The sequence below is a fragment of the Prunus dulcis genome, chromosome 5, assembly GCF_902201215.1.
Source record: "Prunus dulcis chromosome 5, ALMONDv2, whole genome shotgun sequence".
In the NCBI taxonomy this organism is placed as follows: Eukaryota; Viridiplantae; Streptophyta; class Magnoliopsida; order Rosales; family Rosaceae; genus Prunus; species Prunus dulcis.
Genome location: NC_047654.1, coordinates 6,199,260 through 6,219,162, shown reverse-complemented (window position 1 = coordinate 6,219,162; position 19,903 = coordinate 6,199,260). Strand labels below are relative to the sequence as shown.

At 37.5% G+C, this 19,903-nt stretch overlaps 3 protein-coding genes and 1 non-coding gene across 4 annotated transcripts; 2 read left to right on the top strand and 2 right to left on the bottom strand.

Annotated features, from left to right (window-relative positions):
* Positions 1-9,398: 9,398 nt before the first annotated feature.
* Positions 9,399-9,471, top strand: TRNAE-CUC. The gene has a single exon. It is a non-coding gene; the product is annotated as a tRNA-Glu (tRNA).
* Positions 9,472-9,475: 4 nt separating this feature from the next.
* Positions 9,476-11,931, top strand: LOC117627132 (pentatricopeptide repeat-containing protein At4g16835, mitochondrial). Its single transcript, XM_034359061.1, has one exon. The coding sequence runs from the start codon at positions 9,657-9,659 to the stop codon at positions 11,703-11,705; it is 2,049 nt and encodes a 682-aa protein (XP_034214952.1). The 5' UTR covers positions 9,476-9,656; the 3' UTR covers positions 11,706-11,931.
* A 150-nt stretch (positions 11,932-12,081) lies between these two features.
* LOC117627134 (ras-related protein RABD2c) lies at positions 12,082-14,248 on the bottom strand. The gene is made up of 8 exons (XM_034359062.1): positions 14,016-14,248; positions 13,573-13,645; positions 13,407-13,454; positions 13,272-13,319; positions 13,012-13,083; positions 12,756-12,911; positions 12,563-12,666; positions 12,082-12,464 (listed from the first exon to the last, which is right to left on the bottom strand). Exons 1-8 carry the CDS (start codon positions 14,027-14,029, stop codon positions 12,371-12,373), a joined length of 609 nt encoding a protein of 202 aa, XP_034214953.1. The 5' UTR covers positions 14,030-14,248; the 3' UTR covers positions 12,082-12,370.
* A 3,120-nt stretch (positions 14,249-17,368) lies between these two features.
* Positions 17,369-19,599, bottom strand: LOC117627135 (increased DNA methylation 1-like). Its single transcript, XM_034359063.1, has 5 exons — positions 19,477-19,599; positions 18,461-18,547; positions 18,270-18,369; positions 17,964-18,165; positions 17,369-17,871 (listed from the first exon to the last, which is right to left on the bottom strand). The coding sequence occupies exons 1-5, from the start codon at positions 19,497-19,499 to the stop codon at positions 17,762-17,764; spliced, it is 522 nt and encodes a 173-aa protein (XP_034214954.1). The 5' UTR covers positions 19,500-19,599; the 3' UTR covers positions 17,369-17,761.
* Positions 19,600-19,903: the final 304 nt, after the last annotated feature.

The following is a 19,903-nucleotide window of genomic DNA, read 5'->3' as shown; positions in this document are numbered from 1 at the left end:
TGTCAAATTTTAAAATTTTGAGTGTGTCTAATGGCCAAAAACGCAGGATTTTGTGTCTTGTTTTGTTATCCTTCCAAACACCTATGATAAGACTTGGATCTAATACTAATATGGTTTCTCAGAAATTGATAGTCATTGTTTAAGGACTTTGTGTGGTTCTGAGTTAACTCTGTCTTGCATGCCATCCTTGCACTTATTGAGCACTTTGCCAAGTTAGTCCAATTTCTTGCTACTTGGAGACGTTATGCAATTCTACTTATCTCATGATCTTGGTTTCGTACTCTAGAACTTATTTGAATATCTCTTGAGACATTTTGTTGCCATACAATGCTTAGGAAGTGATTTAGGCCATGTTTGAACCGTTTGAGCTTTTCTAACCATCCCTCTACATGTATTCATCCCTAGTCAACCCATTTGAGCCTACGTTAAGCCTCTCTTTTTGTAAACCATTCCTACCATAATGAACCTCTGTTTTCTTATTCTTACTTATTCTATGAGCAATTAAAGTTATCTTCAAAAGAGAGTTATAAAGAATGCAAGGTTTTTTGGAGCAAAAGTGAATCATTAGTGCCATAACCCAAGTGTTGAAAAGAAATAAGTTTGGGGGTATTGGTAACTAATCAAAAGAGGTAATGAAGTGTGACCAATGTAGTCACGGCCCTAGGGTGTTATAAAAGAGAAGATCATGGTGATCTAGGGTAAAGAGCCACAAAATTAGGCCAAATAAACAGATATGAAGGTGCTGAAATTATGTTCAAAATATGCTCATGTATGTGTTCCTTGCTTGTTACAAAGTTCAGTAATCTCTCATGCTCTTACCTATGCTTTAGTTGTGCTCAAGATGGTGTTATATATCCATATCCCCTCTTCCATTCAACCACTACCCTAAGCCTCATTACAACCCTTGCAAAGTCCTTTTGATCCTTGGTATTGTATGGTATTACTGTGGAGAGCTGATTTGATAATGAGCTTATGGGGTTCGGAATTCTTGATTTTGTTCTAAGTGTGTGCGCATGTACTTTTCTGAGTTGCAGGTGTTGTTCTGATTTGGCATTCACACACTACACTTAAGGGTGTCATTGTGAGCTTTGCTTTCTCGTGAATCATGTATGGAACTTAGATTGTGATTGTTGTGTTTCTTTGGAACCATATACGTTGGTGATTCTTTGAAGATATTGTTGGTGATGCTTTTGGGGGGTTGGGGGTTGCTGGAATGCTTGCAGCAGCCTAGTGAAGGATTGTTGGCTGAAGAAAAATTAGAAGCTGCTGGAATGCTTGCAGCAGCTGAAGAAAGGTGAGTTCTCATGGTTGTTAAGAAACTGGCAACAACCAAGATAGGTTGCTTTAGCTGAGAAATGCCTCCCAATTTATAGAAGGTGAGGGGTTTTCTTTATTTCCAATAGGTAAATGGAGGTGCTGGAACCAGCTTATGTCCAATGATTAAAAGGGAGCACTAAGGCATGCTATTTTCTAGCAGGTGAAGCTAGGTACCATAAACTGATTTTTTCCCATGGGTAAAAGAAAGCGCTGGAAACGGCTTGTTTCTAGCGAGTAATAGGGAGTGCTAGAAAATGCTTGTTTCTAACAAGTAAAGATAGGCATTTGAAAAATGACTATTTCCTATGGGTAAAAGGAAATGCTTGAAAAATATCTCATTTGCTCACCCACATTGGAGAACTCTAAGTAATGGGCTTGGACTTTGGTGCTCCCTGTTGGGGTCTTTTTCCGTCGGAAGGCTCATCCGGGCTTCGTTGCCCCTTTTCTGAGTTAGCGAGAACTAGGCCCAAAGTATCCTGAGGGAGAAGCAAGTCCCAGGGGAGTACTTTGTTCTTCTTCCAGCGACTGCATGTTTTGTACGGATGTTTCCGGTAGCTTGATGAAGAGTTGAAGATGGTGCATTGATGTTACACGGACTTGGAATGATAGTTTGCTTTGTGAATTGAGATACTACTAGACTAGGCATGAGAGTTTAGGTGTTTCAAATATGGGATGGAGCTTTTGAGAGAGAGAGAGAGAGAGAGAGAGAGAGAAAAGATGGGTGGCTTGAGTAGATTTCCAGCAGCTTGACGAAAGCTTTATCAGGCTCTTGGTTGGCTTGCCAGAAGAGAAAAAAAGGGAAGAAATGGAATAACAAAGCTTGAAATCGAAGGGCTCCAGAGGTGAGTGGTGATGCTTGTTCTCTCTGTATGTGTTTATAGGAGGGAGAGGAAGAATATGGAAGAACACGACTTGAGATTGAAACTTCCAACAATAAGTAAGGATGTTGCTTGCTCTAGCTAAGTTGAAGATGACTTGCTGATGTTGATTTGAGATTATATGAGCTTGGCATGAGAGCTTAGAGTGTGGGAGCTAAAGACCCACAAGTTTAGCAAATGAGAATGCTTGTGCTTGGGTTGGTGTTTGATATACTTGAGTTTGGGTGTTGAGAATTTATTATTTGAAGCTATGGCTATGGTGGTTTGATTGTTTAGCTGTGATGGTTGTTGGGATACTTATAGCAATCAAATGAATGGGGTTTCAAAGAGCATGGCTGAGGAAAGGTTGAAGGGTATGGTGTTTATGACAATGATTCTAGAGAAATTTATGAGTTCTAGAGGTGGAGGATAAAAGGAAAACCTTGAGGCTTGAAAGCTATGGCGTTTATAGCTTGGAAGGAAGGAAAATCTTGGAGTTATGCTTGGTGAGGCTTTATGGAGAAGATGATGGACTTCAAGGGTGAGAAAGTAGAAGACATGGCTGTGATGGCTGAGGAATGGCTGGGATGGCCGCTATAATGCTTGCAGCAACTGAATGGAGAAAGGAAAGTAGTCTGGTGGTTGCTGAAAGGGGTTAATGGCTAGTGGGATGCTTGCAACAGCCGAGTGAGGGAGTATTGGTTGAAGAAAAATTGGTGCCCTTTGCTTGAGCCATGAATGCCAATTTATAGAGGGTGAGGGTTTTTCTTTGTTTCCAATAGGTAAAGGGAGGTGTTGGAACCAACCTATTTCCAGTGGTTAAAAGGGAGCACTTTGACATTCTATTTTCCAGCATGTAAAGCTAGGTACCATAAACTGATTATTTCCTATGGGTAAAAGGAAGCACCGGAAACCGCTTGTTTCCAGTGGGTAATAGGAAGTGCTGGAAAAGGCTTGTTTCCAACGGATAAAGCTAGGTATTTGGAAAATGACTATTTCCTATGGGTAAAAGGAAATGCTTGAAAAATATCTCATTTGCTCACCCACATTGGAGAACTCTAAGTAATGGGCTTGGACTTTGGTGCTCCCAAGTAGCTAGCCCAAAGTCTCCATTATCTAAGAGCTTCTGTAGGCCTTGTTGACCTCCATAACCTTCCACACCACAGTCCCTCATGCAAGCCCCGTAAACCACATGACTTGGGTTCATGTGAGCTTGATAGGTGATTAGCATGGGAAAATGTATTATTAGTTTGGCATAGCATGAACAATGTTTCTATATATATTTAATGAATTAAATCCCAAAATACAGTTTGGATTAACGCATGACCGACATTATATGTTATATTGGGCTTTAAATGTCTTTGGACTTCCCGTGACTTTTTGGGCCTTAACATTAGCCCTCTTGATTATTGGGGCTATGAAGTGGCAGGGAGATGGGCCAAATAATCAATTTCAGCCCAAAATAATTGGCAGTGGCATGGCATGGCTGGTTCTTCAATATGCATGAAATATCCATGCTTGCTTGCTTGACCGTAGTCGTTTTGTTTTTCTTGGAATGAAGATTACCATGGTTTTGACAACTATTAGCTTGGTTATATATATAAAGATGAGCAACTCAAGGATAACTAGTTAATAGTCTTCGAGATCACAGCCAGGTCTTTTCCAGGAAGGTTGGAAAGGTCACAATGGTCCCACTTAAAACCTAATCTTCTTAGACACCGTGGGTGTCGCCCGGAAGAACTTTCCTAGACACTGTAATATCGGAATTTACTTACTGGGGTTACCAAAAGTTGGCTGCTTTTGCGGAATGACATAGGAGATAAGGCTTGGTTGAATTTTAACCCCAAAGTAAGTTAGCTTGCATGATTGATGTGCTTGAGTGACTAGTGATGCTTGATTTGGCATGGTTGTGGTTTGCAAGAGTTGCAGTAGTTTTGTATGCTTGATATTGGCATGCATGCTTGGTTTTTGACGTGTATACTTAGTATTGGTATGTATGCTTGATGTTAGCATGTATTCTTGGTATTGGCTTGGATGCTTGGCATTACCGTGTACATTTGGCATTGGTGTGTGCTTGGTATTGGCTAAAGTGACATCGTTTAATATAGCTTTTGGGTTATTTACCATGGTAGATGTGCTTGAGTGTTTGGGTTTTGGCATTTATGTAGGGTTTTTTTTTTCTTTTTTTTCTTTTTTTTTTTAAAGCAGCTACAGAGAGAAAGGGCTTGGATTTCTTATGAGAAGCAGAGGATCAAAGTAAGGGGAAATGGAATTTTGGGAGACAAAAGAGAAGAATAGATGAGGGTGAAAGTACTATAGCCTGTAAAATTTGTAGAATTTGTAGAATTTTTCTGATGCCTCAAAGTTAGTCTGCAACTTCTGTGTCCATCCATAGCTGGTGAGTTTCTGCAGATTTTTCTTTTGCATGTGTTTTTAATTTATAATGCTCAGATGATTGGGCTTGCTTCACAAAATTTGCTCGAAATTATATTGTTGATAACGTATCCAAAATTGAGGATCATCCAACCGTTGTAGTGTTCTCTACCTTCATTATTATGAAGCATGTTCATGAGTTAATGTTGATGCCTTTGTTGCATGCTTGTTTTCTATGGTTGCATGCCTGAGTTCCTCTGTATTTCCCAGAATTTGCGAACTAGAAATCGAATTATGAGGTTGAGCTTCTAGCTTAGGATTCTAGCTTGGTGATAAACAAGAGCCACACAAGCTCACTTGGGTAATGCATGCCAAGTGTTTGTGAAAATGTCTCACAGTAGCTTGTGGGCTGTTCTTTGGACTTTCGAAATGTTTCTCTTGGAATCCGAGTTGGAGATTTTGATGCATGAAAATAGACTTCTCCATAGTTATGTTGGAACTAGTCTTGTGCCATTCGAAGGAAAAATGAATTTTTGGTGCAATTTCAAAGTAAGAGTTAAGCTGCTGGAGCTGTGCAGTCCCTGCTGCATGGGCTGTTTTAGGAATCTGTTTGACATGATTCCCTAGCTCGAAATGCAACGAAATTTTGGGAAAATGAAGCTTGATATGTCGAGTTCTAATCTGGAACGTTTGGGATTTGTTGGTTGTAAGCTCGATTTATAGTGATTTTTCAAAGGTGGTATGTTCTAGCTAGAATGGTTCGAAAACTTATATATAAGTTTTGCTTGGCATGCTGCTTTTTGTTGAGAATTTGGAATGTCCTTCCTGTTGGCATTGAGTGCTGATTTGAGTATTGCTGGAGCATGTTCATGAGCAATATTATCGTGAGAGCATGATGTTGAAAGGTATTGTCGTAAGAGCATGAGTTCTTCAATTTGCTTGAAATGCCCGAATTTCTTGGAATGCTTGAATGAAATGAAATTTCTTGGCATGTGGATTGGTGTCACGCCCTGTGAATTTTGTCAAATCCTTGATAGATGAGTTTGCTTGAGAAAATTATGCTTCCAGTGCCTCCCTTTGTGTGAGTACCTTTCCGGCGCCTAATTTTGGCTAATGTATTCTCTTGTTCAGAATCTTCAAAGCATGTGAAAGCATGAGAAGTCTAATTTTCTAGGATTTTGATAGCATCAAAGTGAGTTTTTGGTTGCTTGTAGTTTGTCTTTAGAAATAATTATGCTTCAATAGCGATTATGCTTCCGGCACCCCCTTTCTGTTTACGAGTTCCCTTCCAGCACCTGATCTGGCCAACATACTCTCTTGTTTCTTTTTCAGGCTTGATTGAGAGGTTCCAAAACATGAGAAATGCCATCTTCTTACTAATTTGCTAGGAATTTGGCAGCATGAAGGTGAGTTTTGGTTGCTTGCAGCTTGTCTTTGGAAACAATTATGCTTCAATAGCGATTATACTTCCGGCACCCCTTTTCTGTTTACGAGTTCCCTTCTAGCACATGACTGGCCAACGTACTCCCTTGTTTCTTGTTTAGGCTTGATTGAGAGGTTTCAAAGAATGAGAAATGCCATCTTCTTACTAATTTGCTAGGAATTTGGCAGCATGAAGGTGAGTTTTGGTTCCTTTCACCTTGCCTTGCGATATGAAGGCTTTTGGAGGATTTGAAACTGGCAGGATGTTTGAAATCAGGCATGTGCTGGAAGGATGTTTGAAATAGGGCAGGAGCTAAGAAGATTTGAAATAAGGCAAGTGCCTGGAGAATGTTTAAGAAGGTTTGAAAAAAAAATAAGGCAAGTGGTGGAAATTATTTGCTTGTAGAGTAGGAGCTGGAAGAATGTATCTTGGCTTGTTTCAAAAAATGGGAAATAGAAAACTGTTTGTCACCATAATGCAAGATTATCTAGGCTTGTTGTAACCAAAGAGATGATTTATACTGTAAGGCAAAAAAGGTGGATGGGTTTGCTTGTTTGGATGGCATGGTGTCATTCCTTGAATTTGCTTGGCATGAAGCCCCCAAAGTCAGCTTGTTGGGGTCAGCAATTGGTTGCATAGTTAAGTTATATTCTCTTTGGCTTACTCGGGGTCTAGAAACAGAGTAGAGGCTTGCTTGTAAATGTTGTTTGTTTTTTTTTTTTTTTTTTTGCAACTTGCTTCAAAGAAGATCTTTGGAAGAAGCAGACTGAAGATGAGAAGGAAGAGGCCAAGCGAGTTGCTGGAAAAGATACATACAGCTTGTTTTCCTCCAGATAAGTAACAAACAGTTTGCTTTCCTCCATGAGGAAAACTGAAATTTACAGCAGCTTCTGGATTCTAGTCTCTCTCTTTTGCTTGGCATGAAGCCCCTAAGTCATTTGGAGTTGCATGTGCAGCTTGCTATGATGGATTAGCCTAAGCCCCCATAGGCCTTTCGCAAGATGTTTTGTCTGAGAAGGTATATCTACAACATAAGAGAAAATATTAGAAATTCTTTTGCTTCCTTTTTTATTTTTTTTAAAGAACAACAGAACAAAGCAAAATCAAAGAGAATGCTCTTATCTTTAAATTTTGTTGTAGTGCAATTGCATGAATAAAGCTTGTGATTTTTCAGGAGCCACTACAAGACTAATGGCCTTGTCCCCAGTAGAGTTGTCATTTATGTTGGGGTCTTTTTCGTCTGAAGGCTTATCCGGGCTTTGTTGATTCTTGGATCGCCATAGAGTGATGAATGAAGACTTCATTGCCCATTTGTCTTCATTGCCCATTTGTCTGAGTTAGCGAGAACTAGGCCCAAAGTATCCCGATGGAAAACCAAGTCCCGGGGGAGTACTTTGTTCTTCTTCCACCTGCTGCATGTTTTGTGTTGATGTTTCCGACAGCTCGACGAAGAGTTGAAGATGACTTGCTGATGTTGATATGAGATTATATGAGCTTGGCATGAGAACTTGGAGTGTGGGAGCTAAAGACCCATAAGTTTAGCAAATGAGAATGCATGTGCTTGGCTTGGTGTTGGATATGTTTGAGTTTGATGTTGATAATTTGTTGTGTGTGGCTATGGCTATGGGGATTTAAGAGTTTCAAGAGAAGGAGGATGGAAGGAAAAGCTTAAGGTTTGAAGGCTATGGTGTTTAAAGCTTGGAAGGAAGGAAAAGCTTGGAGCTTGGTGATGCTTTATGGGGGTTGGTGGCTGTTGGGATGCTTGCAGCAGCTGAGTGAAGGATTGTTGGCTGAAGAAAAATTAGAAGCTGCTGGAATGCTTGCAGCAGCTAAAGAAAGGTGAGTTCTCATGGTTGTTGAGAAGCTTGCAACAACCAAGATGGGTTGCTTTGGCTGAGAAATGCCTCCCAATTTATAGAAATGAGGGGTTTTCTTTATTTCCAATAGGTAAATGGAGGTGCTGGAACCAACTTATTTTCAATGATTAAAAGGGAGCACTAGGGCATGCTATTTTCCAGCAGGTGAAGCTAGGTACCATAAATTGATTATTTCCTATGTTTAAAAGGAAGCGCTGGAAACGACTTGTTTCCAGAGGGTAATGGGGAGTGCTGGAAAAGGCTTGTTTCCAACGGGTAAAGGTAGGCATTTGAAAAATGACTATTTCCTATGGGTAAAAGGAAGTGTTTGAAAAATATCTCATTTGCTCACCCACATTGGAGAACTCTAAGTAATGGGCTTGGACTTTGGTGCTCCCAAGTAGCTAGCCCAAAGTCTTCATTATCCAAGAGTTTTCGTGGGCCTTGTGGACCTTCGTAACCTCCCACACCACAATCCCTCGTGCAAGCCCCGTAAATCACATGACTTGAGTTCATGTGAGCTTGGTAGGTGATTGGCATAGGAAAAATGTATTATTGATTTGGTATGGCATGTACACTATTTATATATTTAATAAATTAATTCCTAAAATACTGCTTGAATTAACGCATGACCAACATTATATGTTATATTGGGCTTTGAATGTATTTGAATTTCCCGTGACTTTTTTGGGCCTCAACAATATGACTCACAGTTTTGCTACTAATCACAATTAATATGTGTTGAGTAATTAGCCAATAACGTAGGTGTTGAGTAATTAGCCAATACGTTTTATTTCCACACGAAAATAACACACATCCTTACGCATAGAAATGTTGGAGGAAGCCAAAATAATAAATATTGTTTACTTTTTATTTCGGCCTTTTGTTTGGTTTTGATAGAAATCAAGTGAACACCAAGAATCAACAAACACATGTACTAGTTAAGAATGGTACAATTCTATCATTTTTAATAAGAGATTGCCCCATAAGTCCAACTCCAAGATTTGAATGAGGCAAACAAAGCTTTTTTGTCACATGATTTTGTTTTGAGTTTTGATAGTTCCAACCTTTTCGAGTATTAATCAAGCTCTTAAATATTGGTACTTTTGTAAACATAATTGACCCAATATTGGGCACATGTATACTAAGACACACGCAATATGATAATAAGCTGTAATTGGATAATACGTTGTAGGCAAGCAGTACTTATTTAATACGTTCAACGTATTGATGTAATCTATATCTGTATGATTATCTTTCTCTTTCACTGATATATTGCAGTTTTTGGCCATTAAATTAAAAAATTAATAAAACAAAATCCAACCCTTGATAAAACAACGCACTGATTCATTAAATGTACCATAAAATTACACCTATGATAATTTAATTATTGATAAATATTATTATCTAATTATCTATTAAGATCTCATTTTTATGTGATAGTTTGAGGGAATATATGATATAGATTAAGCTGTTGGAGCAACATTTTTTGTCATCTTAACATATTAGTTTTAGTTTCCTACATAATTTATTTAGTAAATAAAAAAGGATATTCGTTCTCATCTTAACAAATCCGTTGTAGTCTAGTTGGTCAGGATATTCGGCTCTCACCCGAAAGACCCGGGTTCAAGTCCCGGCAACGGAATTTCTAATATTTTTGGTTTTGTTTTTCCTCTCTCTCTTCTGTCGTCTAAATCAAAGCATCAACTCTCCAGAATTCAAATTCCTAGGAGAACTAGAAATTCAACTTCTTTCATATGAAATCATGCTCAGCTTAAAATCTTGGAGAAGCCTTAACAAATTGAATTTTTGCTTTTCTCTCCACCATCCATGACAAATCTTAGAAATACAAGAAAACCACCAACATTGGTGCTTAAAATTTTCCCCCATTCCACACACCAAAACTCTGCCCTCTCCTCCTTCACAATCCAAACCCCATATGCCAATCAAAACAGAGAAACCGTTCCCGTCAACTTTCCCTCTCTCCCACAACAAGAAACCCACTTGGTTTCCACCAGTAACATGGCATTGAAGAGCACACCCACTCAATTTTGCAATGAATCTAAACCGTTTGATCGTGAATTTGGCAATATCATTAAGTCAAATAAGTTGATCACAAGTTATATTCGAGCCGGGGATTTAGATTCTGCTCGTAGGGTGTTTGAAAAGATGACAGTTAGGACAACAGTTACTTGGAATTCAATTTTATCCGGGTATGCGAAAATGCCTGGGAAGATGAAAGAAGCGTGCGAGGTGTTTGAGAAATGTCCTGAACCAGACTCTTGTTCATATAATATTATGTTGGCTTGTTATTTACACAATTTTGATGTTGATGCTGCTTTGGAATTCTTTCGCAAGATGCCTGTCAAGGACACGGCTTCTTGGAATACTATGTTATCAGGGTTTGCTCAAAATGGGAAGATGAGAGAAGCACATGAGTTGTTTTTGGTGATGCCAGAGAAGAATAGTGTCTCATGGAGTGCAATGATTTCGGGTTATGTGAAATGTGGGGATTTGGACATGGCCGTGGAGTTGTTTGAGGTGGCACCAGTTAAGAGTGTCGTGGCATGGACTGCTATGGTTACAGGGTACATGAAATTTGGGAAGATTGAATTAGCCGAGAAATTATTCAGAGAGACGCCTATGAAAAATTTAGTAACTTGGAATACTATGATTTCTGGTTATGTTGAAAATTGTCAAGCTGAAGAGGGTTTAAAGCTTTTTAGGTCAATGATCGGATATGGGGTTAGACCAAACCCGTCAAGTTTGTGTAGTGTTCTACTGGGTTGCAGTAACCTCTCTGCATTGCAGATGGGTACGCAGGTACATCAGCTGATTTATAAATTTCAATTATATAAGGATACAACTGCAGCGACCTCTTTGGTTAGCATGTATTGTAAGTGTGGGAATTTGGGGGATGCTTGGAAGTTGTTTATTGAGATGGCACGAAAAGACGTTGTTACTTGGAATGCTATGATTGCTGGTTATGCTCAACATGGAGCAGGTCTCAAAGCTCTCGATTTGTTTGACCGGATGAGGAAGGAGGGAGCAAAGCCAGATTGGATCACATTTGTGGCAGTCTTAATGGCTTGCAACCATGCAGGGTTGGTAGATCTTGGAGTACGGTATTTTGATTCAATGGCAAGGGATTATGGAGTTGCAGCTAAGCCGGACCACTATACGTGTATGGTAGACCTTCTTGGTCGAGCTGGTAGGCTAGTTGAAGCTGCGAATTTGATAAAGGAAATGCCGTTCGAACCACATTCTGCCATATTTGGAACTCTTTTGGGTGCCTGCCGGATCCACAAGAACCTAGAGCTAGCTGAGTTTGCTGCCAAGAAATTGCTTGATCTTGATCCAACGAGTGCTGCTGGTTATGTTCAACTTGCTAATGTTTATGCTGCAACCAACAGATGGGACCATGTTGCGAAGGTAAGGCGATTGATGAAAAAAAAGGGGGTAGTGAAGACACCAGGGTACAGTTGGATTGAGGTGAAGAGTGTGGTGCATGAATTCAGATCAGGTGACAGGGCTCACCTAGAATTGGCATCTATACATGAAAAACTGTTTGAACTGGATCAAAAAATGAAGTTGGCAGGCTACGTTCCAGATCTTAATTTTGCCTTACATGATGTTGGAGAAGAGCAGAAACAGCAGCTTCTGTTATGGCACAGTGAAAAACTAGCAATTGCTTTCGGGCTTATAAAAATGCCGTTGGGGACCCCGATTCGCATTTTCAAAAACTTGAGAGTTTGTGGGGATTGCCATCATGCTACCAAGTACATATCAGCTATTGAGAAAAGGGAAATCATTGTTAGAGATACTACAAGGTTCCATCATTTCAAAGGTGGGGTTTGTTCTTGTGGAGATTACTGGTGAATATGCAAAACACGATCTCCATTCAAAACTTTCCCGGCAGTGTTCCGATCAGTGGTGGAGCTACGATTCTTGAAGTTGGGGGAAAGGGGCCAAAATCTAAACTTAATTGTAAATAGCTTAATCATCTTAAATGGGGGAGCCAACACTAAATTGTGTAGTTTTTTTTGGTATGATATTATATTTTTCTGCAAAGTATTAAAATGTTGTAAAGAATAAACATGTAGAGCCCACTTACTATTGGTTTGAAGAATTTAGTGCATAAATGCTTTCCTGCACACTCACATATTTATTCATTCTCGAAAACAACAGAGGCGAGAATGAAGATAGATCCCAAATTATTCAATGACCTACTAAACTTATATCCATCGCACGGTAGTAGTTGAAACAGTGGAATAGAATATGCTCCATCCGACGAGAATTAGGGGAACAGAAGAAGGCAAATACTGCTATTCACCAGTATTCCTAATTTGTACAAAGTTTTTGAAAACAAATACATTGAAAAGAATGGAATCTTTAACAAAGTGCTGAGCTGATAACCGACAACAAAAGAACGTGACCAACAATCATCTTCATATCAAAGCGTTAAGATAAAACAACTAGTTTTACATGCCACGAAGAAGAACACCGATAAACATCATTGCCCCCCAACAATTATTTTTCCCCATCTAAGAAGAGCAGCAACCAGACTTTTGGTTGACAGGCTGTCCCCGAATCTGCACTGTTGGAGGCCTGGCATTGTTCATCGGTTGGCTTGCCATCCTGCAGATAAAATTCAAAACATGTGTGAGAAGCTGATCATCTAGAATGGTGCAATTATTACCATACAACGACACAAAAACACAAATGCAAGAAAGTACCTGTTCTTGATCTCAGCAGCCATGGCCATGAAGGCTTGCTCCACATTAGTGGAATTCTTAGCACTAGTTTCCATGAAAGGGATTCCGATTTCATCAGCAAATGCCTAAAAAGAAACAACAAATTCCATCATTATACTTTGCATCTCCAAGATATACAATGCAAAAAAACTAGAACAGGCTCATGAATATTCACCTTGGCTGTCTCGTAGGACACAACTTTATTTGCCGTGAGATCGCACTTGTTTCCCACTAGAAGCTTGTTCACATTTTCACTTGCATATCGGTCGATTTCATTCAACCATTGCTTAACATTGTTAAAGCTCTCTTGGTCTGTGACATCATAAACAACCTGCAAGAAACCCAAGGGCATGAGGCTTATATCTTACATCAAGAGGAAAACCCAGGAAAAATAACAGGCACAACAAATAAATAGGGAACAACAGGCTTACAATGATTCCATGAGCCCCGCGGTAGTAGCTGCTAGTGATTGTCCTAAAACGTTCTTGGCCAGCAGTGTCCCACTGCACATCCCAAAAGCAACATCAATTAGCAATTAAGAACAGAAAAAGGCAAGATGCGACAGGTTTACAGGTTGAAAAATTCATGTGAACTAGTTCAAAAGAGCTACCAACTACATCAACACAGCTTTACTAGAACGGATCTCAATCTACTGCGCAAAAAACTAGTAAGCCAATTCATATATACTCACAATTTGGAGTTTGATAGTCTTCCCATCCTGCTCCACAGTGCGAATTTTCTAAAATACACAATAGAGATCACATATATTAGTGAGAGTTCATCAAATGAATCGACGGTGTAGAAACCCAACGCAAGAAATGCTTACAAAGTCAACTCCAATTGTGCTGATGTAGCTATCCAAGTATGAATCATCCTGGTTTGCAAAAACAAAATACATCAATCAGGAACCCCAAATCTCAATTATCTTGATGACTCTCAAATACTGAAGAAAAAAAGAAGAAGAATTCGATGCCTAATTGTCTCCCACTTACAGCAAACCGCAGAAGTAGACATGACTTGCCGACACCAGAATCTCCAATCAACAAAAGCTTGAACAAATAGTCACTGCATAAAATTCACAGCACAATTTACCGATCGGAATTACTATACTCTATACAGCAATCAAAATCAAATATAAACAGCACCGATCCAACCACTTCGGGTATGAATTCTTTCAAATTACGAGCCCTAAAATTCACATAAATTATGAATCTAAGAGAAAATTTCAACGGATCTGATTGCCAGGCATCTAGATCTATACACAAAAGCCCTCAATTCAAACAAAACAAAAAAAGCAGAAAATTAAACTAAATTAAATTTAAATTATAGCCTACAATATAATTGCGGTTCTAAAATCATCGCATCGCATATACAATCAAATTCAATCGGCGGAATATAAAAAATATAATTAGAAGAATCATCGGATTGAACTTACTATTCGGGATTCATGGCTGGGACTCGGAATGAATCGCGAGAAATTGGATAGATATGCTTGTTCCGGCGAGAAATTGCAGCGAGAAGTAAGATCTTCGCCTGAGAGACAGAGGGAGAAAGGGAACGGCAAGAAGACGAAGTGGAGATTGTGAAGAAGAAGAAGAAGAAGAAGAAGAAGGAGAAACCGAGGAGGGAATGAATAAGGTGATTGTTTGTATTGTATTATAAAAGCACCCTATAATGTCGGAATTTTGTGTATAGTGCCTGTGACGTAGTAACAGGGACTATATTCCGCCACGTGTCCTCTTTCTGATCGATTTTACCTAAAGGGCATTTTCATAATTTTCATGTTTGATTAGCGTTGTGATCTGTTAAAATATAATATATTATTGTTTAAAAAAATATAATTAGGTTTTTGTTTAATCAATTTCTAATATAAAATTTGAATTTCTAAATCTTAACTCCAAAATTACATTGTTAATTTTGTTTCAAGCTATTTTAAATTTTGTTTAAAATATGTGATTTGGGTCATAAGTTGGGTACAAGTACAAAAAATATAGGTAAACTTGGTGCTGATTTGGGTGAGAACATCAAAATTTTGATATTTAGCACTTGCATTTTATATATTTGGAGAAACTTTTTAGTGTAATGATCACATTATCACGTTGTATTACTAATTCATAATTGATATATTACTGTATAATCGTGTTATTACATTGTTGAATTTAATAACATTATGTGGGAATATGCCTATTATATCGAAAAATTACTTATATATTTATATGCCCAAATAAAATATACTAAAGTTTAAGAAACAATTTGATTAAAAAAAAAATTATTTGTGGCAGCTGCGTCAAGGTCCATTATTGCCCATCTTCATTGGATAGTCCTTTTATCTTTGTGTGTATTGCACTACTTCCCAATCACCTTGCTATTTAATAAAGGCGTTAGCCAAGGCCACAAAATCATGCTCACAGGACACACCATGGAATGGGTTGAGGGTATAATAAAGATATCTTAAGATATCTTTTTTCTTTTTCAAGTCGAAAGAAGTATGTCGTAGTTTTATAAATTTCACTTGTTGTTTGAATACGATTATTAGTCTTTGTGTGAACGACTGATGCTAATTTTTTCTTTTTCTCCCCAACCTTGATTGAATAACACTAACCTAATGCACATAGTCTTTATAGGGTATTGAATTTCATTACCCTTTGCTTAATCGTCTTATACCTCATTAAGAGCACTTAATGTAATGACATGGCGTGACATGTTAAGGACACCTACCTTCTCATCACCTTATAAAGCCAGCGCCAAACAAATTTTTTTTAAATATAGATAATGATTCTACCCTTCGAATTTAAAAAAAGAAAAAGAAATAGTCAGACATGAAAAATAATTTAAGAGCAATATGGGGGGCATTTAAGTCTTTTTATGGACGTAAACCAAATTGGTGTTCGCACGCTATAGAAGAGAAAAGCCAGTTCATTTATTTTGAAAATTCTGAAAGCCTGAAACTAGAGGTTTCCTAGTTGCTTCGTCAGGGTGCATAAAGATTGACCAAAGTTGGGACAAAAAGTAGAGGGCAGGCAAGAGACGAAAGCCTTGGTTTCCTCGTTACTTAATCCCCAAGGCCTAAAATGCACCTGAAAATTAACAGTTGGGTACAACGCGTAAGTCTTTTGGGTTTCAGATTATGGACATGTCCTGACGTTGGTGGTGAGAATAACCAATCTCTCTCTAAATTTTTTTTTTAATATAAAAAAAAGGGGAAATATTTCTTTTCATACTAATTGTGCAATAACTTGACATATAAAGTTCACTATTTAAATGTTCACATGTATTGTGTGATTTTACATTTTATATATTGATGCAAACGGAAATACGCTGTAGGATCCTTATTTTATACACTTTACCTCATGATCCTCCCCTTTATAATATCATTATAAGCAGCATCATTATGCTAAATAGACATTAAGTAAGCAACAGGAAAGATGTAAATGTGAGATAGTGGGGAAGTTAGAAGTTTACATGAAAGAATATAAGACCACTTTTGAGACACCCTCACAATCGTGCATTTCGTGGAAGAAAACTATCATCTACTTCACTCCTTCCTAGAGTGATCCAAATTTTTTAATTATGTATTTATGATATGGTAGATATTTTGGTATGTCATCAAAATTCAGAAGTGATGTCAACCAATTGAATATGTTCATCTTTTTCTATTTTTGTTCACATCAATTATTTTGACAATTTATTTTTATTCTGAAAAATGTTAGGAGTACTACATTTTGTATAACATTGAATAAAAGGAGATATAAATTTATTTCCTAACGGAAAAAAAGAGAGAACAATGGACAAAGACTGTAGAAGGAGCCATCCGATTGGCAATATGGTGGACATGAGTAACCTCAGCATGCTATTCTTTGCATCCTCCACCTCATGTCCCATTGTGGATCTATCAATACAAGCACTCCAAAGAGCTGAAACGATCTAGAGAGAATCACTCTAAAAAATAATTTTTTTATAATCCCTTTCTACTGTCATAGTTGCCTTGAATCTAGTTCATTTACATCGAAGACAAAACCAACAGCTAACCGGGTATAATTTCAAAACTATCACTTCTAAAAACACTTGAAAAAATAAATGAAAACCAAACTTATAGTAAGAACTTTATTGTTTTGCATGATAAGTTTGAGCTATGGAATATTCATGTATCTTGGGTTTACTCTATAGCCCCCCAAAATCCAAATTAGTTGCACCCATTTATGTTGAATTTTATATAGAAGATATTAGGTAATGGATAAATAATAATTTCCATATAATATTAATCATATTTCTTAACTAGTAAGGTGCAGCAAATTATTTTTCCATGACCTAACCAATATAAAGGAAAGTACAATTAATTTGGATTCATGCTAACCAAGATGCATGAATATTACATACATAGATAAATTCTTATTTCATAAAATAGTAAAATTTTTACTATAACTTTGATTTTCATTTTTTCAAAATATTCCATATCCACATATTGGTGAAGTGGCACAATTACCCAAAGAGGTTTTACCCTTTCTCTCTTTGGTGAGTTTTGTGGCTCCAAGCCCAAAGCAAAGATTAATGCCCCTAGATCCCTACATTTCATATTTATTGGACAAGAAATGGGACTACCATTTGCAACCAGTTTCCTTTAAAAATTTGAGTAGCTTGAGCTTGACATAGCATAATATAATTCTTTTCATAGTGACAATATTTTCATAATTGTAATAAGGAAATTGATCATAAAGGAAGAGGAACAAGCATGAACAAACATATGAAGATAAAATAAAATTATATACATTTAACAAAGAACATCGCTTTTGTTACAATCATTGAGGCACTTCTAAATCCTAATACACAGGACATCACTTTTGTTACAATCATTGCGGCACTTCTAAATCCTAAGCTTTTGTTACAAAATTGAGGCACTTCTAAATCCTAATGCAGAGGACATGACGAAAAAGAAGAAAAAGAAGAAAAAGAAAAAAGGAACATTATATCTAACCCTTGCTTTCTACATTCACATGCCATTTTCTTTGTAAACTTAGTTAGAACAATGACTTTAATAACACCAGAAGATGATGTGCAGTCCAGGTATTGTTTACTTGGCACATTTAACAGGAAGTTCTAAACCTGTCAGTATATTTTAGAGTCTAATTAGAACTTGTTCCCATGCTAAAGTAGTTGAACCTTTCTGACATCAAATCCTTGGCATTATGCATCAATAGCCTCTTCTGAAGGGTCCAGATTTATATCAATGAAAGGCGGTCTTTTATCTCTATTTTGCTGGACCTCATTGTTCTGAACTTCATTAACCTCCATAGCTGCAAAGGAAAATGAATGAATTAGTAATCGCTAAACACATGTATATAAGCAGGAAAAATATAGTGTATTTATGAGAGAGAGAGAGAGAGACCTGCATTGTCTGCTTCTGCATCATCTGCCAGCAAGCTTTTCTGCAGCCTGACAGCCTTTGGAAACATCAATGTGTTTGAGGAGATTATTGTTCTGATCATGGCACTTGCAATGTGGGAAAATTTAAATTTTTGAGTCCACATTCCAACTATTTCTATTGAAGCTGGAATGATCAGATTTTCCACATTTAAGAAGTGAAGGGCCTGAAAAATAAATCATTGTATGAGGATTGCTTTTAAAAAAACACTAGGCCAATGACAATCTCCATGTAAGGAACTATTATATATCTACTTATGCAACAACTTACAGATTCAATAGCTACTAGAAATTTTCGAAGAAATCCTTGTCCCCTGCACTTCGATTCAGTTCCCACAAAGGGCATCTCTGCCATCTCTCTTCCACGTATTCTGCAAAAGCATAATGTGATAAGCAAGTAAAGAATGATGCTCTTATTCATCTTCCTATAAAACTTTTATGAGACCCACACATGAACTTTACCTTATAGATGCTGCAGAGATGATTTCATCGTCCTTCTCTAGGATGGCAGTATAGAAACTTCTAAAATTTAACCGACCCAAATTTGAACTGAAAAAGAAAGATTTTTTTACAAACAATTTTCAATTTAGTCATACAGAGGCAAAATATGACACAAATAAATCAACAACACACGGATGTTTATACTAATTTGATTTTGTAGCCTTTGTGTAGTTCACAAAGGGTAAGGAAATTTCACTACTAACAAAAGGAGATTATATAGGAGTGTCTAACTCTCACAAACACGAATCTCAAATTCACCCAAATCACTCCCACACATATGAGTCAAGAACAAAGTTCAAATTAGAGAATAAAACCAAATATGAAGTAGCTCAAACAAAAGGACAAAAAAATTACCCAAATCACTCCCACACAAATGAGTGACAAAGTTCATATTAGAAAACAAAACTAGATCTAAAGTAGCTCAAACAAAAACAAAAAACAAAAAAAAAAAATCACCCAAATCACTCCCACACAGATGAGTCAAGAACAAAGTTCAAATTAGAGAACAAAACCAGATCTGCAGTAGCTCAAACAAAAAAGGGAAAAATCACCAAAATCACTCCCACTCAGATGAGTCAAGAACAAAGTTTAGACTAGAGAACAAAACCAGATCTGAAGTAACTCAAACAAAAAAGGGAAAAAAATCACCCAAATCACTCCCACACAGATGAGTCAAGAACAAAGTTCAGATATGAGAACAAAACCAGATCTGAAGTAGCTCAAACAAAAAGAGAAAAATTCACCCAAATCACTCCTACACAAATGAGTCAATAACAAAGTTCAGATTAGAGAACAAAACCAGATCTGAAGTAGCTCAAACAAAAAAGGGAAAAAAAAATCACCCAAACCACTCCCACACAAATGAGTCAAGAACAGAGTTCAGATTAGAGAACAAAACCAAATCTGAAGTAGCTCAAACAAGAGAAAAAAAATTATTTTTCTCTCACAAAACAAAAGAGAAGATTTTCTTCACTTACAAATGCTGTGAGTCCCACTCCATTCACCTTAATTCACATTCACCTTAGATGTTTATGGCTCTCTCAAATTATTTTAAAAGAACGGACCTCCACCCAAACAAAAGAGAGAGTTTTCTCTCTTACTAAAATGTGGAGGCACACTCAACACAGTGAGAAGATGATGTATATATAGGTGATTGTGGGTGGCTCGAAACACTAAGCCACCAGAACAAATGGGCCTCATGGGCTTACTTAAAACCAACAAAATGGGCTTTCAAATTTAAGATACCAAATCAACATCTTTTTCATCATTCAATAACTTGAAAGAAAAAAAAAAAAAAAAACCAAAAGTAATTAGCTGATTAAGAACCTTGTGCTTACCCCTGACTGTGTATTACACTCTGAACAACATTTGTTCCAGTGAATCGGTCGATGATGGTCTCAAAGC